A 23,544-nucleotide genomic window follows, 5' to 3' on the forward strand; every position below is an offset into this window, starting at 1 on the left:
TATACATGCATATACATATATACATACATATATATATATATATATATAAAACAAAAAATCCAAAAAACAAACTTGGGAAGAAACAAGCCTTTTCCTTGCATTTTTGAGCATCATCTTAAAGTTTACTGCTGGATATGTCATTATGAGATGAAAACCCAAAACACTTCCATGGAATGTGCCCAAATGAAATCTTCTGATAGAATTTTTGTTACGGTTTTTTCTTTTTTTTTTTTTGACACAAGCCACTGTGACTTCTGGTTTGCCCTACACGTGTCCTTAATGACAAAACAGTGGTGAGTGCTGCCTCCACCTTCCTCCCAGGGGACCCAAAATGGATAAAAACACGGGATTGTGACAGCACCAAGAGTATTGTGAAGCCCTTCTTCCTCCATTTAACAAGAGCCATGGGAAAGTTTCATTTCTCACATCCAAACTCATCCAGAGACCTATGAAATGCAATCAAGTTTGTAAATATTCTATGATTCCACTTCCATAACTTAGCAATGCTTTTCTGATTATTTATCAGGCTACAAAGGTTTAGCCATGCAACCTGTGGCATTTATACTCCTTTATTGCAAAGAACAGATAAATTCATTGACTAGCACTAGTTCAAGAACCTATTTCTGGCGCTTTAAAAAAGTATTTCTTTTACAGTTCTATCTCTGTTACCTATTTAATGAATACCAAGTTGTATATTTCAGTGATGTATTAATAAACTGTAAATGTTTGATCTATTTTAAAATAATTTATCTGCAGTTTTAAAAGGTGTTTTTTACCCAAATGTGAAGTTTGCTTATATAGAATTTTACTGCAATGGATTTCTTCAGCAGCCACTGGAAACAGCAGACAGCACACATGCACACTTTGTGTATTCCTCAATTTAAAACACACTGATTTCTTCTAGAACCATTGTTTGAGATATTAAAGAGACTGAAGAGATTTCAAATGTGTTTTACTTAGGTGGTAAAGACAATGAAATGGTAAGATTTTATGGCATCTCAGTGAAATAGTTTACTTTTTAATTGCATTTTAAAGATTTTCATGTGGTCAAGAAACCAAATTTCTGTGTTTTGAACAGCAGTCCCTCTAGCTGCATTTTCTCCTCTCTATTATGTGTTTGGGCTCTTTACCTCTTTCAGTTTATAAAAATCAACTCTTGTTATATAAGCAAGCCCTGTTGGCCTGAGGTCTAATCCAGACAAAAACAACCATCACATGGATTCCTTCACAAAGTGCCTTTCTAAGTAGATAACAGCAAGAATACAGCATTATTTATTTTACAGAATTATTACAAGCTCCTACTTTCTAAATATTTCTAGAAGACAGCAGCGAACCTCACAATTCACATATGTGGGAAGGCATCACTGTCACTGCTAGAAATGAAGGGATGGGACTATTTTTAAGTTAAGAACAATTTATTGTTTAGATAAACATCAATCAGTGAGATTTTGGAGGAGTAAGAATTTGGCTATAGCTGAAGAGTAGTTACAAGGTTTTTTTGTTATAAGGTATTATATAACTTTCTAATAATATATTAGAAATAAATTCAAAGTATTAGAAATAGTATTATACTTCTAATATATGATAGTATATATTATTTCTAATATATTATATATTATATTTTTAATATATTCTAATATATACAGAAGTAATATTAGAAATAAAATTATTAGTAATATATATTGCTTTCTTCTATAAGCAACTAACAGACAGTTGCCACAGGGTTTATTTTACTTTTCTAACTTATCATTTTTACTTACTTCTGCTGCACTGTGGATACTTTTATCCAATGGGCTTTTAACTCACAGGCACACATATGCTTCTATTATAACTTCTAAACTCTTTAGCTTATTCCATATAACCACACCCCTGAATTATAAACTTTTTGCTATAAATTATATTTATATTATTATTTCAGTTTGCATTATAGACTTTTCACTATCTTATTTAATACAGTTTATCACTTACTTAAGGCATATTCTTACAACTGTAGAAAGATAATTTATGATTTTTCTGCTTAATGTCTGTGTATTGTATTTTTAATCAATCTGTCTTTTAAGGCTACAGATCCAACTCTTCAGTGTCTGGAGAATTTCCTGGTTTTTCCAGTTCTCACAGGAAAGACAAGAAATAGGATCTCTTGTTCTAACAAAACAAGAGGAGGAGACAGCCTGACCTAAACTGGTGTTTGTTTACAAGTGGTATTTTATGTAAATTATGTATCTAATTATCAAGTAACAGAAAGTTTAACATTCCCCCAGGGGTTTATGCTCATGGAGACCCAGTAACAGATCTTTTATCCATTAATTTCTCACCTTTACTCCCCAGATATCCACTGCCTCTGGAGAAAGCCTGGTGGGAGATAAAGGCTCCCCACAGTCCTGGGAGTCTGCTGAGTCAATCCATTCAGTAAAACAATTATCATTGTCTTATTGAATATTGTTTAATTAATCCTCAAAATCAACCCATGCCCAAACCTGACTGCCGCAGCTTTGGAGTTGTCTTTGCCAAGGATTTTGCTTTCTGTCAAAACTTGCATGACCAAAAAAAGAAAAAAAAATCACATTCCAAGCCCAGAATAGCCTGTGGGGGTCAGAAGAACTTTGCCATGAGATGTGGTGTGATAACTGATCTGATATCTACAGGATTTATTCCATCTCAGTAATCTGCTTGAGACAGGCCATTAATCTCTGATATTTTACTACACCTGGAGCACAACCCTCCAGACACAGTGGCTCCTCCTACAGCCAGAGATGTCAGCTGTATGCTAATTATTCATGTGTACTTACATTCTTTGTTAAATACATTGCTTCGTCACAGCCTGTGCCTCAAAGGCTCAAACAGCAAAGCACAAACATTCCATTCTGGAAGGCTCTGTCAGTTATGCCTTGGAATTGGTAATACTGGCCCTTCCTTTCACTTCTTTTCATTTGTTTCTGGAATTTTCTTCCCTTTTCCCATCAGCCTGAGCTCCCATTAAGGAAAATTCTATGATTCTGTAAGGAAAATTCTGTAAAATTCTCCGTGATGTTTTTTGCTAACATCATCTTTCCCAACTCCCATAGCAACCACCCTTCTGGATTTTTGACTGGTTTTTTTCCCACCTGCCATTTCAAATCTCACCAACTCTCTGCTGTGCTAAATGTCATCTCCTGTTTAGACATCTCTGCAGTCATTCCTGGAGCCACACACATCTACAGTGAGAAGCAGCTGCTTGTGAGCTTCAGCATGGCAATTAGCTCCAGGAAATTAAAGTTCAGCTGCCACATGCCAGCCCTCAGAGGCTGTTTCCTTGTGCATCACACTGGCTCAGCAAAGAGGATGCAAAACACCACCTAGAAGAACTAAGGAAAGGAACAAAGCCAACAAAAAGGCACTAGGAAGAATTTTTTAGCTTTTTCCTTTCTCCTTTTCCTTTCAGGGAAGGAAAGGGGTGGATTTATTGGGCTTTATTTGAGAAAGGTATCACAGAAGATCAATTATCAATCACTGACTGAACTGTCCATCTATTTTATCTGTAGAGAAGCAAAAAATCTGTCAAGTGCTGTTTAATTCCAGCACTGACTCTGCTGGGGAAGAGTCCCCGAGCAGAAGATCAAATCACAATGAATTCCATGTAATTCATGATCAAGCTTTCTTCTCCCACCCTTCCCTATGGAACCGGTGCTTATGGACTAATTTGGTGCCACATAGATTAATCCAGAGTTTTATTTCTCATGGACTTGGGAGAAGTAAGACTCTGGATTTGAAATGAATTGGTTTCAGCAAGAGAGGAAAAGCACAAAGCAGCAAAGGTCAGGAAGGCCAGCACTGACACTGCTGGGGAAGAGTCCCTGAGCAGAGGATCAAAGTGCAATCTAGGGCTGAATCTCAATGAATTCCATGTAATTCATGACCAAGCTTTCTTCTCCCACCCTTCCCTATGGAACTGGTGCTTACTGGTCACTGTCATGCCAGGACCCTTGGCTATATGGACTAATCCAGGGTTTTACTTCTCACAGACCTGGGAGGTGAGAAATGAATTGGTTCATCAAGAGAGGAAGAGCAGAAAGCAGCAAAGGTCAGGAAGGCACTGAGCACACATCTGCCTGCGGTGTCGGGTGGTGGCTGTTCACCCTGCACAGCTGCACACAATTGGCAGGCACTCGAGCCACTGAAAGACCCCTGAGAGCTGTGAGCAGTGCTAGGAGGGTGTCTGGACTTAACCCCCACATTTCCACATTCTACCACAGTGCCCATCCAGTCTTCCTCCCTTTTACAAACCTGCAGAAAGTGGAAGGGCAGTGGGAAGAGCCCCTAAAGCCTGAGAGCAGAGAACTCAGCTTAAAGACATCCAAGCAGATGAGACAAAAAATCCAGCCCCAGTCTCTTTCAGCAAAGAACCAGAGACAAGTGGCACAGTCTCAAAACATTTGCTAAGTCAAAAAAAAATTAAAAATTTAAAAAAAGATATTGCTCTGTAAATAAAAAGAATGTAACTTCTTCTGTAGCTCTGGGAGACTCGAGTGTTTGGTTTTGTACTTGATAAAACAGGAAGTCAGAATCAAATCTGAGCTGAAGGTTTTCATCCTCTGCTTTCAGGGGCTTGTGAAAACAACAGTGCAAACAGCCTGCAGCACAGACCACGGAGCTTGGACTGTTTGTCCCTACAATAAATACTTCATCAGTGCATGTTTGTAATTTTTTTTCATTTGTATAAGGACTGAGACAGAACTTCCCCAAGGAAGAAATATGAGGATTTCTGTGGTTCCAGTCAAGCTAGAGGATCATGACTGCTGGAACTTCCCTTGTCTCAAGGTTAGTTCAAAATAAGCTGTGCAAATAGAATTCCCTGAGCTGTTTGACCATCAATACAGAAATTTCCACTGTATTCCTTGAAACCACATGACAGAAATGGTGGTAATGCAGCAAACCAGGAAAGATTGCAAGATCTGAGTTAAACCAACTGCTTTAACTTTACCCATAGCTTTACTCCTAAGGGCCTCATGCAGAACACAGGTCACACTGACTTCTGAAGGTTTAAAAACCCTTTCAGCCCATCCACCTTGTAGAACCAGTTTAACTTTTTCAATTGACTCACAGCAGCATCCATAGGTATCCTATTTCAATGGCCATGTGTGAATCCTTCATGAAATGAACACTGCAAATATCATGAACATCTCTGACCTTCTGCAGGCTGCCTGTCTGTCCATCCCAAGCCCTGCAAGGCAGAGTTGTCTCTCTGTGTGCCCAGTGGCCAGCACAGATGAAGGCAGATCCAACACATCATTGTCAGGGCCCCCAGGAGCACCACCAGGACTTACCTGCCTTAGGGCTGGCCTGTGGGTCCAGGAGCTTTAAATTCAGGCCTGAGACATCTGCAGGTGCAGTCATCTCCTTCTCCTCTTGCATGGACCTCAGAAGTCAAAGGCTTGATTATATTGCAGAATCCAAGCTGATTTTTTCATTATTATGGCAGCAGAAGCCTAGCACAGCTATTCCTGTGCAGAATGGTGTTAAACCTTGAGATTTCTGTATGTAAATATTGCAGATTGCAAGGCTGCCACCCTGCCACTGCCAATACCTGCTCTGGTCCTTAACTGGGATGTTCTTCTGGGCACTGGCACTACACCAGCACAGCAAAAGGTTTGTTCAGTGTCTCCCCAATTTGGGTTTCCAGGTTGTGTCAAAGTCCTCCACAAGGAAGTGCTTTTTGCTCTCAGGTTGCAGCTAAATGTACCACAGCATGTGTCCCATGGGTCCAGGAGCACTGCATTAAACTCAGGCCTGAGAAATCTGCAGGTGCAGTCACCTCCTGCTTCTCCTCTTGGATGGACCTCAGAAGTCAAAGGCTCGGTTACATTGTGGAATCCAAGCTGATTTTTTCATTATTTTTATGGCAGCAGAAGCCTAGCACAGCTTTTCCTGTGCAGAATGGTGTTAAAAATTTAGATTTCTGTATGTAAATATCGCAGATTGCAAGGCTGCCACCCTGCCACTGCCAATACCTGCTCTGGTCCTTAACTGGGATGTTCTTCTGGGCACTGGCACTACACCAGCACAGCAAATGGTTTGTTCAGTGTCTCCCCAATTTGGGTTTCCAGGTCGTGCCAAATTCCTCCACAAGGAAGTGCTTTTTGCTCAGGGTACTCACCAGCTGCTCTACACCATGCACCAGAATCTGAGAGATTTTTAAAACAAATTTAGGCAACTTTGGACAAGGTTTAAAAGACACTGCTGTGAAAACCAAGCTTCCACCTGGAACTTTTTCAGTGTTTAACCTTCAGTGTCTTCTCCTTTCCTAGAACAGTGTGCACGCCTCTGCCACCGCTACACCAGCGCAGCAAAAGGTTTGTTCAGCATCTCCCCAATTTGGGTTTCCAGGTTGTGTCAGTCCTCCACAAGGAAGGGCTTTTTGCTCAGGGTACTCACCAGCTGCTCTACACCATGCACCAGAATCTGAAACAGCCTTCTGAAGTTTTTTTTTAACAGATTTAGGCAATTCTGGACAAGGTGTAAAGACACTGCTGTGAAAACCAAGCTTCTGCCTGGAACTTCTTCAATGTTTAACCTTCAGTGAATTCTCCTTTCTGCCACCACTTCCCACCTCCATGCACAAGCACAGAGTGCAGGGGGTTGCAGAAACCAGTTTTTACATGAGCTCAAAACTGGAAAAATGCCCAGAAAGCATCTCCACAGAGGTTTCTGAGATGTATGCATGTCACACCCTGCAGAACTGTGACCCCCGGCTGCTCTGAGCCCCCTTGCACAGGCAGGTGTTGGGTTAGGCAGGATTTTGGCAGGCCTGGTTTTGACTTTGTCAGAAAACCTGTCAGCATGCATATTAACTCAGGAGAAAAATTATTAACAAGGTTTTACAGCAGTGTTTCCAACTGAGCTTCCAGCTGCATGTGAAACATGAAAGTAAAGGATTGACTGGGTGGGGAAAAGCTCCAGATCCCTTAAAACATAAAAACCACACACCCATTCCATGGCAGCTGCTCTCAGGCTGCTCATGGGCAGCTTGCTTGCTTCAAGAACCACTTAACCACACGTGTTTCTTAAACTGATTCCAGAAAAATAACTAAAATTGAAAATAAAACCTGTAGGAACCAAACGTGTCTGAATATCATGTGAAGATCTGAAAAGGGTAGGCACAAGAAAATCACACCCCAGTGATGTGGCTACAAAATCAAGCTGCATTAATATAACAGTAATAAATAAATATAATAGTAATTAATAAATATCATAAAGTCCATGTGGCACCCCACAGGGCCTTTGATCACGAGGTCTGGGGCTGTGGGAGAAGAAAAAGCAACTGGGTAAAGACAGTTCCATGCTCAATGTGTCTCTGTACAGTTTATTTTACAGGAGATGAGATGAGCACTATGGTGTATATAAACTTGCAGAACAATATAGGAAAATACAGTTTAACCATATGAAATTGTTTTACAGTAAGACAGAAAAATTACATATAGGAAATGCCTTCAACACTGAAGGACAAGATCCACAGCTGACATCAAGTAGCTTCCACTGAACCCTGCCAGTTTATTCAAGCTGAAGATCTGCCCCTTAAATCTTTTCTTCATTCAACTTAAGTTCAGTAAGCGATTCCTTCATCTATCCTTAGGGAACAAAAGCCATTCTAGAATTTCCACAATGATCCAAGATTTACTAGTAACCCAGACAGAGGCTGTGTGATAAATAAACTATTTAAGGGGTCTAGTCAGCCAAAATTTATGGGAGGTTATAAAATTTTGGTTAAGCATCTGTAAAAACAAGTCATTAGTACTGGCAAAAGACAACTTTCCTAGAAATTTAGAAGTATTTAGGAAAATCTTACACAAAAAGGACCAAATAAGCAACTTAATTTTGGTAGAAAACTCTGGTTTAGTGTATGCCTGGTATCTGGGAATCCCTGCTGCTACAGCATCTGCAGAACTGCCCAGGGGAATTCTCACTGCTTGTGTTGCAGAAAACAAGGGAATTATCTAAGGAGGAGAAAGAAATTTTGTCCAACACCAATACCTGCTGTTTTCCTACTGGATAGAGGCTGCTGTGCCTAAAGAGTGTTTTTGACCTAAAAGAATATGGACATCCAAATTCCTTAGGCAATTCTGATAACCTCAGCCATTTCATCGAAAACCTCCAAAGGAAAAAGGGATTTCAGGTCAACCATTGCCAAATTCTGGGATTAACATGACTTTGCTTATTTTGTTAGCAGATGTGAGATCCCTGAAATCACATTCAGCTTTTGAATTCTAGGACTAGATCATTCCTTCTCTGCTGTAAAAAAAATAAAGTTGTGGGCTTTTAAAATTATTATTAATTAATTTTATGCAATAAAGTGTAACATCTCTATTATGCAAAATCATCACTGCATACTATTTTTATGCAGAATTCCCTGCTTATTCTACTGAGACCACGGGTCCAAAGATTAGTTTCAATGCAGTTGCTTTCAAATTCTAATTTTTTCTATTCCATTTTCAGCATTGAGAACTTAGGGTGCCTGAGCTGGACAGCAAATTCCCAGAGCCAAAGGCAGCTTTCCTGGAGATGGGGCTGTCCTAAAAGGGTGCACAATTCAGAGCAAGGAAAGGGCTGAGAATCCTGCACAGATCTGTGCACTGTGGCTGCTCCTGAGATCTGGCAATTTGTAGGGTAAATCTGTATTTTTCACATGCTTGTAGCAGATACTATTTAAAGAGGCACTTGAAGGGCATTTACTAGCAGAATTTTAATAGGGTTGTGATACAAGCCATTACTCAGTTACTTGTTAAATCAGTAGCCCTAAAAGACTGCATATATTCACAATTATAGTCCTGTCCACTCACTGAACCTGGAAAGCTTTTATTCTGAATATCCACTGAGTTTGTCTCTTATGACACACCTGAAATAGTTCAACTTAATGTAAGTTGAGGGAATTAAATTTGCATGTCTCAAATCTATATTTTTTTTTCTGTGATTATTATGTGGTTAATTAAGATTTTTTTAATTGGTCTACAAAATATTTTATCCATGTATAATTCTTAGACTCAGATGCATCATTAGGCACAAAAGGTTTCTGCCTTGAGGAATGCATGGGGTTATAAATTTAAGTTGAATTGTGCTATGTGTTGGTCCCTTCAGAGAAAAAAAAAAACATTCAGGAAGGAAAAAGAAGCTGCAGCTAGCACAAGAAGAAGTTATTACACTTCCAAACTTGGTGGCTGATTAAAAGATTCCAAAATAAAACCCAAAATAACCTCTCCAAAAAAGCTCGTAAACTTCTCAGAAAACAGCCAAAAGCATGAAGTTCGGTTAGCACATGGAAATAACAGGTATGTTCTATGAAATTTCAAAACTAAAGGTGTTGTACTTCAGTGATGGAGGGCTACAGTAACAACAGAGAGGGGAAAATAAAGAGCTGAATGATGCACCACTCATATGAATAAAATCTATTTTAAGACAAAGCAGTGGGTGTTATCCTTCCAACAGTGTTCTCAGGAAAAGACAAGGATTTGCTGCCAGGAAAGACTTCATTCCCCCTGCGCCTCATCAGCAGGGCCGTGTGCTCCAGGCTCCTGAAGCACAGCAGGCTCAGCACACCTGACCTGGGGCAGCCAAAGCAGGGCCCCTCTCCATTCCCCAGGGCAGCACTGGCACCTGCTGGCCTGGCATGGTGTGAGCTGGGCAGCTCTGAACAGCCACAGCCACAGGCAGCACTCATCTGCCAGTGCTGGGCAGGACTGGACAATGACGGGCTCCTCACCCACCATCACTCAGTGCCCATCAGGGTCTGAGAGATGCCACTGAGGTACCCATCCTCCTGCCCTGTGTCTGCTTTAATCTGAATTTATCATCACTCAGTGCCCATCAGGGTCTGAGAGATGCCACTGAGGTACCCATCCTCCTGCCCTTTGTCTGCTTTAATCTGAATTTATCATCACTCAGTGCCCATCAGGGTCTGAGAGATGCCACTGAGGTACCCATCCTCCTGCCCTGTGTGTCTGCTTTAATCTGGATTTATCATCATCACTCAGTGCCCATCAGGGTCTGAGAGATGCCACTGAGGTACCCATCCTCCTGCCCTGTGTTTTCTGCTTTAATCTGAATTTATCATCACTGCTCAGTGCCCATCAGGGTCTGAGAGAGATGCCACTGAGGTAAGCATTTCCTGCTCTAATCTGAATTTATCTGTGGCTCCTGCCCACCTGGTTAAGACAGATGAGACCAGCAGGCTCCTCTGGATGCCTGTGGCTGCTCCCCATCCCTGGGAGAGGATGGCAGCAATGTCCACACAGCAGCGACTCCCCAGAGCCAATGCTCCAGCAACCTCTGCCCCAGCACTCTGCTAATTCAACACACACTGGGGAGCAAACAGCCTGCAGGCTTTCCAGAGAGGGCTGTGAACTGAAAAGCTCATTATTTTGAAAACTGCCTTTTTGACACTGCCTTTTGAAGATGTAATTGTCAGGGTGAGCAGGACTGGCCTCAGGACACTGCTGCCATCTCTGGGAGCAGACCCAGCAGGCTGCACTAGTGGACAGAGCACAGGAGATGCTGTGAAACACTAAATCTGCTTTCAGTTCAGAAGGAAACATCCAATAACCACATCAAGAAGCCACATCTACTCATTCCAGGGGGACCTTCAAAGTGCTTGTCTGGATTTCTTAAGGTGCTTGGTAGTGAAGGACCCACCTGGGTAAGCAGTGCCCTTTCTGTCCCTGCGTGTGATGAAGAAATGGATGGGCAGAGCCACTTGGTCACTGAATTATGGATTTGAGCTTTTACAGCTGATCATCTGTGGGTCCAGACCCCAGAGGTGTGTTCTGCCTGCAGCCCCACACAAAACCACTACAGCAGCTGCACAGAGAGCAGCTACACGTTAATTATTTCTCATTTCTTATTATTTACTTTATCCATGTACTTGAGTATAAGTAAGGAATAAAGAGGCTTGTGCATTTCTGTTTGTTAGCCTGATTTTCAAAGAATCTTACCTCTTAGCTCCCTGCTGTATTCCAAGAAATCTCTGAGTGCTGAGCACTTCCAAAGAACAGGTGAAGAATGCCCAGTTCTAAATAAGAAGCCTAACTTGCAGTCAATACTAAATAATGACTTTACAAACAAGGACAATTCCAGGAAGTTCTAACAAAGCCTGAGAAACTACAACTGCTACAAGCATAAAGAAGTTTCCTGTGAATGCCCCACAGAAAATTCCTACTAGGGGAAAAGAAAAAACCCCAATCCAAGCAAAATTAAAAAAAAAAAAAGCTGCATAAAGGGAAAAAGAAGCAGTGCACAAGGTTGCATGCTGCCTGTCAGGCACTCAAGTGTGATTTCAGTGTTTATCTGTGCAATAAGGGGGAGCACAGCTGCCCCCCAGCAGCTCAGAAGTGACTGCACAGGGGGAAAGGCAGTCTAGAAACATATCAGGGATTTCTGTGTGATTTTCACTGCTGTTACAGTATTTTAAAATTTTAAAAAAATTAAAGCTATCTTCTACAATTCCAGTGTCCAATAATGAACCAATGTCCCCATAAGGGAGCAACAAAAGTCTTTCAGAAGATGTCCAACCCATAGAAGTGATGAACAGGTGTGAGTTACAGAGATGACTGAACCTGGAGCAGGTTGGCAAACTGAGAATTAGGCCTTTTTGGGATATTGCTCCAAGAAAGAAACTGGAATCTTGCTGTTAATGGGAGAAGAGTGCACTTGACCCATGTGGTAAAATACTGCTCTCAGCTCATCAACTCCCGCAGGAATCAGCCAACAGCACTGGATCCAGAATGAGTTCTGGCAGGAAAAAAGCTGAAAGAATACCTTGAAGATGTTCAACTGTGCTTTGGAGACACAAGCAGGAGGGTCTGGATGATGAATAAAAAGTTCTTATTCTGTATGGGAGCTGAGTGTACAGCTGGAAAAGCACCTCACCAGCTCTGGCACTGATCTGAAGCCATGGGGTTCAGGAAGCCCAGAGTAGGGCCAAAAGGCTCTGGCTGAAATGGAAAATGCCAGAGAACCCTCCAGCACAGACAAGAGTGTGACAGCATCACTCAGACCAAGAGGGAGATCACAGATGTGGCAGCACTCCCAAAACATGGGTGGCCTAACAGATCTGGGCAAGCAGAGCTACCTGCTAAGGAGCAGAGAGAAATTCCCCCTTTTCTACCTCTGGCAGTGAAAGCAAACAGTGTTAGCTGAGAGCTGACCTAGCTGTGACCTCAGAGCATGCAGAGATGTGAGATAACCCTGCCAATCTGATCCCCACAGTGACTCAACCAGCCAAAGCTCACACCAGGAGTGTGAGGTGCCAGCTGAAGTGAGATGATGCCCAAGCTCAGTGCTGGAGGCAAGAGACTTCCTTTGGCATTCCATTGCTCAGCTACACTGCAGCAGCATCATGCACCATCCACACATGCTGGAATTCCAATAAAACACTGAGTTTGCTCTGGAGAAGCAGCTGTTTAGGATGAGCATGAAGACAGACTCCATTGCATTTTTGAAACCCAGTAGAAGACAGAGCAATCCTGAAACTCCCAAAGTTCCCTGTGAGAGCAGGAACCCCGGCTCCTTTCAGTGTGACACTGCCCTCTCTGAAGATGCTGCCTGTTAGAAGCAAGGGAACTCCAGCATGCCCTGACCTGGAAGGCATCACTATCCAAAATCCATCAGTGAGAAAAGGGAATGGGCCAGGGAACTCTGATCTGCAGGGGCACATCAAGAGGGAATATAATTTTTTGAAAGAAATGAGATGAAAAATGTTTATAGGCAACAGCAAAACTTGCACTGAACACAGATGGGAGTGTTGTGGGCGAAGCATCTCACCTGTGGAGCAGAACCCAGAGTCTCCTGGGGCTGGGAATGATCAACAGCCAAGTACCTGTGCTCTCCTCTGCTCGTGGAAGTGAAAACGAGATACAGACTCCACCAAGAGAATTGCTGTTCTGGGCAGCTCACATCCCTGAAACATTTAAAATGGACCAAGAACTAGAAGCAGGAAAACTGTCTAGAAATAAAACCAAAAGGAAAAATAAAATAAAAACAAAAACGACAACTAGAAGCAGGAAAACTATCTGGAAAATAAAACCAAAAGGGGAAAAAAAACCCCAAAACCAACCCCCCTGCAAAAAAAAAAAGAAACCCCAACCAACCAAAAACAACAAACCCTGCAACTAAGAATTTAGAGCAGCATAAATACACCTTAGCAGAGGAACCAAAACACATTACAGTCCCCAGATAAATGCTGTGCTAATGGACAGCATTTCCAGTCCAAAAGAGGTAAAGTAACAAACATCTTTAAAGACAGAGGAAAAATAAAGTGTAATTTCTAACTTATTTCAGGTATTTATTAAGGAGAATACTGTATAAAGTGCACAACTAGCTTTGTTTTGCAATCCAAACAAGAATGTGCTGAGGCATTGTCAAGATTGCTCATTCCAATTTACAATACAGCCAAGAACAGGGGGAAACCTGAAATGCAGCTTTCATGTATTCACATTATTTTGGCCACTGAAGTTTTCCAAGTTCAACCTGCACTTGTGGCTTAACAAATAAAAAAGTGCCTGTCCTCTGAAGTGCAAGGTAAGAGTTAGAAGCACACACTGATAGGGCCAAAAATTAATAAGACAGAGTGAATCAGTAGAAAAACTAAAAAGGAGAGATCATCAATTGCCCTGCTTGAGGGAAAAAGGAAGGAGAAGAGGATTCCAGGGAGGACACTCAGTAAACCAAACCCTTCAGCTGGTGCTGCAGTGCTCTGTGCAGGAGCTTAGGAGAGGCTCACAGCACAGTGAGCTCTGCCAACACCAAGAACAGAGCCCAAAAGAGTCCAAAGAGAGTCCAATAGAGTCCAAATTCCCAAATGTGCAGAAGAAGAGCAGCACAGAAATGTCACACCAGGATCAGTGACCCTGAGCATGCAGCAGCCATGGCACTCCCACTGCCAAAAGGATGCTGAGGGTTTGGAAAGGTTGATGAGGCAGCAGAGGATGGGTTGTGAAGGAATTTGCAAGACAGGAATAAACCTGTGCTAGTAAAGAGATGGATGGAAAAAAGCGACCAATAGAAAAATGCAATAATAATTTAGAAATAATAAACCAGAAAAATCACCACTGCAGCAATGTTACAAACATGCTCCAGGTAAGACTTTCCTGTGTCTCAGTTTGTATTTGTAAAGAGGAATATTGACTCCCAATGATCCAATCCCAGCATTTGGAGGATGGTGAACAAAAATCTGGAATAGCAGTAAAACAAAAGAAGGATGCAGTTCTGGGGCTGGGGAGAAAAAGACAGTAACAGTGAGACAAAATGGAGCAGAAGTGTGGATCAAATGAAATAGTGTGGTTTGGGATATTGTAGCTAAGACCACAGTAAACACTGAGTAAAGGCCACAGTGGTGAGAATCAAGATTTCTCCTGGATCTAAAGCAAGAATCTGAAGAACTTTCGCATTGTATGAAATGCTGAAAAAATATATTAACAGCAACATTGAATACTCCATCAGAAATAACAGCAGAAGAAAATAAATACCTTTTCAAAAACAGTCTCCAAACTACACAACACTATTTGCTAAGAGCTGTGTTGAATTTTTGGTGGTTTGCAGTTAAGAGTAACAGAAAAACTCACATGGTACAGAAGTGCTGGGCACCTACATCTACATTGAATGCAATCTAGTATCACATATTCATGGCACCTTTGAAAATCAGGCTCCAAAAAGATAAAAGCCAAAATTTAATGGGACAAGCCCAGTAATTAAAAATACCTAAAGTCTGTGATATTCACCTGAAGAAACCAACAAAGGAAATTTAAACCTGAATGCCAAGTAAACTATTCGAGGACTGTTTTTAAGGAGATTCTGTGGAAAAACACCTTGCATGAGCAGGAAAAATTTTAAACATCTCATTTATTCCTTGGAATACGACCTCCTTCTGTCATTGAGGGCACTCTGACAGCTAATGAGGTAGGTATAGTACAACCAAGTCTTTCCTGATTAAAAACTGTGATGGTAAAACTTTCAAACTTACCGACTGGCCGACAACAGAAATCGTGAAAATGGGTTTATGCATCCCTGAGAGGGAGTATTAAACAGGAAGAACACGAATCCTCTCCACAGATTTTGGGAGAAGGGCCATCACTTCACTGCCATGGTGAAAGACTGTTCTATGACAGCAATGCATCCACACAACATTGCTGCAGGACCCACAGATTTCATAAATGGGGGAGCCAGGAAAGTGAATTGATTTGCCTATGGCCATGAGAGCAGTCAGTGACAGACCTGGGATTGGTGATCAGGACTTCCTTGCCTCCTGCATCATATTCAGTTATCTCCCTGCTGGCCAGAGGCTCTCTGCCTGCTGTTCTAACATACTGGATAGAGATAATCATGCAAGGGGTGGAGCACAAAGTCACTGGAGAACAGGGCACGTTCTGTGCCAGGAAGCAGATTTCTCCTGGAAGCTGCGTGCAATTGGGAACCTCTGGTGGGAAGCACACATCTGATTTTTTTTCACCCTGGAATGTCTGGTGCTTAAGGCTTAGCACAACGAGGACCATTGTAATGACTAAATGGAACAGAGATAGCCCGTACAGGCATAAATTACAAGGTGTCTGTCTGGTAGTGAAACAACCTTTTCCCTATGCTCTTCTGACCCTTAAAAACAAACGTTAGCCTGCTTAATTCAGTGGACTCATCCCATCCAACCACAGATCAGTCTATATTTCCATGTCCACAGGTCGGATATCTCCGGTTTTGTGTTCTTTTACCCACAGTTCCCTGTCTTTGGCAGGATCCACTTTCCGAAGCAGCTGATCCACGAGTTCTACTGTCTGAAATGAAGAAAACAAGAATACAAATGTCAAGGGCACACTTCAGGCAGAGAGTCATTGCTCTGACATGCAGAGCAGCTGTGGGCATGCCTACACTGCATCTGCAGACAAGTGAGAGCTGCACGTACGCGAGACTGGATGGACAGGACAGGTTTGGACGTGCAGCCTTGTGAGAGGGAGACTTGAAGAAGCAGAGACAGGTTTCCTGTGCCAGGCAGCAGCCAGGCAGCCTCTGACTCCTGCACCTTACACCAAACACAACTGTACTGAGTCAGCATGGATCCCCCATACTTCAGTATTTGATAAATGGCCAGTTTTCAATAAGGAATATATATATTTATACACTGCCTTTTCCAATAGTGAAATTCAGCATCTTCCCTGCACAAACAGAAGACCTCATGGGGAGTAGTGCATCATGCTGGAAGAGCTGATAATGTCTCATGCTGGCCAAATGTACCTCAGCTGGTTGTGTCTCCCTCAGGAATGAGCTGCATGAAATGTGATCAGAGAGCCCTGTGCAGCACTGCTGCAGACACTTCCCCCACATCCTCTGAAAAAGCCAGTCAGAGCAGGCCAGGAGGGACAATTCAGCTCAGCTGGAGGGCAGTGAAGGGCACAGAGAGCAAACAAAAGCACACTTACACTTTGGTTGAACATGTCTGTCTCGTGCCGCAGCTGTGTGTACTGGCACAGATGCTGCCGAATCATCTCCACCCTTTCAACTTCTAGTCTCTCAAGCTCCTGGACATGAAGAAAAACAAGTCCATATTTTTACTGGAACCTGAGCTCGGAGGCCCAGAGAAAGGAGGATACACAAAAGGCTGCCAGGAGGTGCCATACTGCCCCAGGGTCATGCTTTGGAGCTGGACTCTGTGGTTGCACATTCCTCTGCTCTGCAAAGAATAAGAAACAGCAAGCAACAGCAGTCATCTCAGCCTAGCAACAGAAAAGAAGGTCAAACCTTTCCAAAAGGCTCCAAAACTGAGACAACCAAGGCAGACAGTGGAGGCACTGCCTTCAGAGATGCTGCAAGCAAGAGGGAATCTGTTCCTGCAGGAAATTTTGTGTGCTTTATTGCTAGCTACAGAAATTCCAGTGATTCCCTGGGGCAGCAGAAAGCACACTGGGGGGATGGCTCAGAACACCCCCATTCCAACCTGACACCTGTCAGAGCACAGCTCACCAGATGATGAGCTGGGACAAGCTTCCACCTTGCTCAGATGGCAGTAAGCAGAACCCAGAGACCTTTAGTTGGAAATGCACATGATTTCTGTCTTTCCTCTTGACATTTTCTGCCTCCCGCTTCTTCTGAATTCTGATATTATACCCCAAAATCTGCATTTAGTCCTTCTGGACTGAATACACTGAGCACTATATGCAGTTTTGGGCATGAAAATATATAAAAAAAAAAAAAGACCTTAAGCTGTGTCCAAAGCAGGGCCACAAATACAAAAAAGGGTCTGGAGGGCCCTTAGGGGAGGCTCTGGTGAGATCCCACCTGGAGCCAGCTCTGGGCTTGGCAGCACAAGAAGGATGTGCAGCTTCTGGGTTAAGTCCAGAAGAAGCCACAGGGATGCTCCAAGGCAGCTTGCAGCAAGCCAGGCTGAGACAAGTGGGGCTGTTAAGTCTGCAGAAGAGATGGCTCTGGGGAGACTTCAAAGAAAATTGTGAAATTGTGGAACAGAAAAATTAATGAATGTATAAATGGATTTGGCGATTTATCATGTGTTTTTCTGTGTTTTCCTTGTGCATTACTTCATCCTTCTCAAGGACAATTTGAGTGTTCTGGCCCCTAAGCAGCCCTGAACTGGTTTAATGCCTTCTGCAAAGACACAATTATTTCTTCTCTCCCCTACTGATGAGCTTTTCTTAGGACTGAGAGTGGGACAAACAATGTGAGATTTATCACCCCATTTTCCCCAGAGCTTTACACTGAACTAGCTGTGAATGATGAATACTGGAGGCTATGACAATTCTGCAAGGGTAGCTTTAGATGTTACACACCAGAGTGGTGGTCACCATCTCCTCAAACCACTTGGACTGGGCTTGATTGTAAAGATCCACACAGCGCATCAGGTCATCCCCTGAAAGAGAAGAGACAACAACACATCAGTCTTGTCCAGCCAGAGCTCAGAAAGAAAGTGCAGGTCAGGTTTTGTAGACCTCAAGGGTTTGAAGATGAATCCTGGTGGAGCTCAGAGAAGTTCTGCTACACAGACCAACATTTCAACTAAATGCATGCACCTGATATATGGCAAAAAAGCAGGTGATTAGGGAGAGAATTAATAGATTTTGAAAGAAAAACATAAGCATAAAGAGTAGTATTTTACAAAATGCCCAGAAATATATAAAAAAAAAGGCAAGCTACTTCAGTTAAAAAAAAAGCCATGGATGGAAAGTTGTATTTGAAAAATAAAGTAATTAAAATGGGAAATCAACAATGGTGAGTTATGGAACTGCAGGGCAGCACTGTGTAGGTGAGACTGCTGTCCAAGAGTTCTCTGTCTCAAAGGAGAGGGATGCAGCAGGCCCCAGCTGTTGGATGAAGGGACGCTGATTTGCAGCCTCATGCATTCTCCAGCCTCTGGAGATGCCCAATTCCAGCTGAGCTCCAGCTCCTGTGATCAGGGCAATAACAGCAGAAGTTGCAGTTCTTTCCATTGTTTTCTTTGTTACAGGACTCTGCACTGATGAAGGGGGAAACACAGGTGGCAAATTTGGAAAACAATTTTCAGAGATTGCTGCTTTGCAGCTAGGAAATTCTCTTTGTTCTTTAAATGAGGCTCAATTTCTCTCTCCCTCTCTGATCTTCAGCTCCCCCTTGCTTATTCAATAAAAATTGATTATAAACAATTTCTAAGGACACAAGGAACAAAGAGAGACTGTGAATTTTCAGGTGATAAAGAACATCTCTTACAGAACCTCCTGTTGTTAAATCATAACCTTTCTTTCCCCTCAAATGATTGCCTGTACACTTGGTCACACTTCCAAGGACTCTTCCCAGACTCCTTAAAGCCCAGACACCTATCCTGAAGTTTTAAAATCCTCAGAACTCTGAAGGACCATTCTGCCAAGAAACATCCCTTGTTGGAGGGATGAAACATGGGAGGCCTAGCTAAAACTTATTTTCAGCCAAGGTACTGAGCTGCATGTATCAGCTTTGCAGATCTCAAAGTTCCTGATGGGTCCTGCAGATGTGACTTGAGCCTCTGCAAAACGTGCACAGGTCACAGCAACTGGCTGTATCCTCAGTACAAGACAGCACACACTACTATATCCTCGGTATTCCCAGAAGAGAAATTATTTTAGTCACTGAGTAGCAGAGGGGAAAAAACCGAAAAACATCACTTTCAAGGAAAAAGACAGTAATAGTAAGTGTAATAGGCACCCACCAAGTTGTGGGTGAGTGTGATTTAGGAATGAACCAAGGAAGGAACTGTGATTTATGGAAGAAACACCCTCAGCTAAGCTTCTCTGAATCTGACTCTGGAAGTTCACAAACATTCAGTAATCTAAGGACACCTTCATGAGACAGATAACTCACCCTACTTCTGCTGTTCTCACCTCAATTATCAATAATTTGTGACATCTGAGTCAGAAAAACTAGGCTTGTTTCTTCTGAGGATTTAACATCACACAGATCTGTAGCATGGTTCACTTTGACTTTTGTAGCATTCACATTCTCTGAAAAAAAGCCCTCTGCCCAGGATTTTTCTCCTGGGAAGCTGTGAAGCCTCAGAGAAAAGGAAAACAATTCTTATCTGATTTGCTTCTCCTGTGTTTTGCTCACATGTGGAATGTGTTTGGAGATTGTTTACCCACAGGTGAGTGTTTCATTGGATTCTGGTGTGAGTTGTTTTGATTCATTGGCCAATCAAGGCCAAGCTGTGTTGGGACTCTGGAAAGAGTCAACAGTTTTCATTATTATCTTTTTAGCATTGAGTAAGTATCCTTTCTGTATTCTTCAGTACAGTACAGTATTCTTTAATATGATATAGTATCATCAAGTTATAAATTATCCTTCTGAGAACATGGAGTCAGATTCATCATTCCTCCCTGCCACAGGGGGTCTCTGCAAGTACAACAGCCTTTGTTTTTACATTAAAACCAAGCACCACATGGATGGATGGATGGATGGATGGATGGATGGATGGATGGATGGATGGATGGATGGATGGATGGATGGATGGATGGATGGATGCCCCCTGGCTCTTGCTGTGTGCTGACAGACACAGGTACTCACCTGCCTGGGTGGACTTCCGTCTGGCCTTCTTGATTTCCTCTTCTGTCTTGTTGCTGAGTTTCACCTCTAGCTGCTGTGTTTTCATTTCCAGATCCTTCTGCCTCTCTGTCAAGGCTTTCCGGGCCTTGGAGGAATGAGGAAGAGTCAGAAGTTACAGAGAAGAAGATCTGGCAGCTGCTTTCAGCCACCTAGGACTCCTTCTCACAAGTGGTTCTCAGGGAGGAGTCAACAACTGTGCATGGAACTGGGTCCTAACAGGGATTCAGGCTCTTACAACACCATGGAGTTCACAAAAGTGTCCTGTGACCACAAAGGGGTCACCACCAACAAATCACAAATGCATCTGAACTCTTCAGAATCTTAGAAAGGCAAAGGACTAATGGCATCATCAGGCTCTCCTGTTTCTTAATAGCTTTCTCATTATTTCTGGAAGAAAAGAGAGCTGGAGCCTCTCTCAAGTGTCTTAAACAGCATCATTACCAGGACACCTCTTCTATTCACTTTTCTTAGGATCTGAATCGTTAAAGTAATTTCAAGTATCTTACAAAATTTGTCTTTAAGTAAGTTCTGGACTCAATGTACAGCCATCACAAGCTAACAATAGGAACTTAATTAGGGACTTTTTAATTCAGAAAAACTTGCTCAGGTTCATGCCAACAGTAGAAATCAAGAACCTGAGGCCTGGTTACAACTGGTGACTTGAACTACTTTACTCAGAAGTTCTTCAAGCTGTTAAAACCTGATTTATCAGTACAAATATATATTATACATGTAAATTAGTAAAGTACCTTAACAAATAAACATTGTTACATGCAGGCTGATAGATAGATAAAAATCACTTGCTTTGCATGGATTTGTTATAAAACGTGTCACATTTGTTCTTTATACTGTAGCAGTGTTTCAAACTAAATTGGATGTCTGCATTTTCTTAGAACTTTGCAGTTTTTTACAGTCACACCAGCCTAAATGCTACAGCTCTGCTGAAACATTCCTGGAATTTTTTCCATGTGCAGTTCTGAGGCCCTGGTGGGTCCTGCAAGTCTGGAGAGGGAGCTGCAGGAGAGCAATCTGCGAGGGCTGAGTGCTCCACAGGCACTGCAGTCACAGCTCTTCCTTCTTCCCAGGGTTACTCCTAATTCACTACTCCCAGTATTGCTACTGAGTTGCTTTGCAGATAGGAGTGTGAAGAACTTGGTGTTCTGCAGAAAAATGCCTTCCTTGTAGACACTCAGCCTAAGGACCTTGTGTATCCTGCCACAGTTCTGTCCCTGGGGAACTCCTGCTGAGCTTTAATGAAAGCACAAACAGCTTTGGGGATGACTGGGAATGGTATTTTCCTCTCCAATTTACACCCAAAAGCAAACTCATGAGGATACAATTTGGCAGCTGAGGCACAAGCATGCCCATTTCTGCCAGCTGCTGCTGGGAGATCACATTTTGTGGGTCTAACTCCCTCCACCACGACCTCAGCCACCTCCTGGCTGGTGTCACATCAGCCCATTACTGGCTGCTGCTGCTGCTGTGTGGGTTTTTTCAGTGAGGATGTTTCTTGTGAAGGGCTGGTGATTTCCCAGGTCAGGGTCCAGCTGCTTTTGGCCACAGAGCCAGGTGAGCCTCTGACCTGACCCTGCTGCCATTCTAAGGCAAGGTGCTCTACATTTTGAGGACAACAGATGCACACTAATCAGAAGTGTTTGCCTCAAATTTATTGCCCCAAGCTGGCAAGGGGAGGATGAACCAAAAAGCCACTTCAGCAATGAGATGTTTGCCCCCCCACTTCCCAGATCTCAGTTAAACGCCAAACTATTTCTGGGGCTGGGCAAAGCACAGCAAACAGCTGTGGCATTCACATTCCCTGAGCAGAGAGACATAATTCCCTCTCTCAGAGTTTTTCCCTGGAGAAGCACAGAGAGCAGAAGAGAAAAACAATTCTTATCTCCACTTGCTGCTCCTGCTGTTATGCACATGTAGAATGTGTTAGGAAGACTGTTTGTGACCTGAAGTGATTTGTCAATTGGATTCTGCTGAGGATTGTTTTCTTTCCTTGGCCAATCACTCAAAGCTGTGTCCTAGCTTTCTCAGACAGGAGTTTTCTTTAGTATCTTTTAGTATTCTTTGTAGTATACAAAGAATACTAAAGAATAGTAGTCTTTTAAAGAATAGTAATTGTAATCTTCAATACAGTATAGTATAGTATAATGTAATATAATATAGTTTAATAAAGCAATTATTCAGCCTTCTGAATCAATAGAGTCAGATACCAATCATTCCCTGCGTCAGGAGCACCCTAATTTCAATAAACAGTGAAAGTCCTCAGCAGGAACAGCTGTGACAGAGCTGAAACTCTCCAAGGGGCAGCTGCTCTGCTCAAAGCAGCAGTTTGGTGTCTCAAAGCCTGCAGGCTGCTCCTGCTCCCACCTTCTCCACAGCCGTGTAGCGGCTGGCCAGGTGCTTCCGCAGGTCCGCGATGTGGTGGTCACACTTCTTCATGTCCTTCTTGAAGTTCTCTCTGAAGTTCAGCAGGGGCTTCTCCACCTCGCTCTGGAGCTGGAAAGGAAAATAAAGGAAGAATTGAGGAGCCAGACAGCAATCCCTGGCTCTGCACAGAACCACAGCTGGAAAAAACCTCCAAGATCATCAAATCCCATCGTCAACCCAGGTGTGGCATCTACATTATCTGAAATAATCCCTTTGCCCAGGATATTTCTCCTGGGAAGCTGAAAAGACTTAGAGAAAAGGAAAACAATTCTTATCTCTTATTTGCTTCTCCTGTGTTTTGCTCATGTGGAATGTGTCTGGAGAATGTTTATCCAACAGGTGATTGTTTCATTGGATTCTGCTGTGAGTAGTTTTGATCCATTGGCCAATCAGGGCCAAACTGTGTCAAGACTCTGGAAACAGTCACGAGCTTTTATCATTATTATCATCATCATTATTATTATTTCATTATTTTTATTACTATTTTCATTATTATCTTTTTAGCATTTAGTATGTACCCTTTCTGTATCCTTTAGTATAGTTAGTATAGCATTCTTTAATATAATATAGTATCATAAAGTAATAAATTAGCCTTCTGAGAACACAGAGTCAGATTCATCATTCCTGCCCTCATCAGGCATTTCCTGGCAAATACACAACCCAGGGCTGCCAGGTCCACCATTAAACCTTGCCCCTAAAGTGCCACATTCACACTGTTGTTTGCACACAAACAGTGGGAAGGATTTGGAGGATGCTGCAGGAGTTTTTGTGCAGAGTTTAAGAAGTAAAATAATGGAAAAGCCCCTCTCAACCTGGCCTGCCTACACACACATATCACTCCAAGGTGCATTTCTTCCTTTTGGAAAACAATTCAGGAGGACAATGGGGAGCAAAAAGTATTTCACTAATTACAGCCCTGATGTCGAAGTTTAAGGCAGAGCAGTGGGTTACCAAGGCAGCAGCTGGTTGCCTGAGTAACCTCCGCTGAATTGCTTACAAATGGTGCAGAGCTATAATTTTCCTCCAGAACATGGCTGT

General features: G+C 42.6%; 1 protein-coding gene across 2 annotated transcripts in view; it reads right to left on the reverse strand.

Annotated features, from left to right (window-relative positions):
• Positions 1 to 7,333: 7,333 nt before the first annotated feature.
• The window catches only part of GAS7 (growth arrest specific 7), an 81,226-nt gene continuing 65,015 nt past the window's right edge, over positions 7,334 to 23,544 (reverse strand). For both annotated transcript variants that reach the window (XM_058817554.1, XM_058817556.1), the window contains exons 10-14: positions 22,447 to 22,575; positions 20,029 to 20,152; positions 17,790 to 17,869; positions 16,428 to 16,526; positions 7,334 to 15,785 (exon numbers count right to left, since the gene is read on the reverse strand). In XM_058817554.1, coding sequence (XP_058673537.1) covers positions 15,672 to 15,785; positions 16,428 to 16,526; positions 17,790 to 17,869; positions 20,029 to 20,152; positions 22,447 to 22,575 — 546 coding nt within the window. In that variant the 3' untranslated portion in view covers positions 7,334 to 15,671. The remainder of the gene's footprint in view (positions 15,786 to 16,427; positions 16,527 to 17,789; positions 17,870 to 20,028; positions 20,153 to 22,446; positions 22,576 to 23,544) is intronic.

The sequence above is a fragment of the Ammospiza caudacuta genome, chromosome 19, assembly GCF_027887145.1.
Source record: "Ammospiza caudacuta isolate bAmmCau1 chromosome 19, bAmmCau1.pri, whole genome shotgun sequence".
Lineage (NCBI taxonomy): Eukaryota > Metazoa > Chordata > Aves > Passeriformes > Passerellidae > Ammospiza > Ammospiza caudacuta.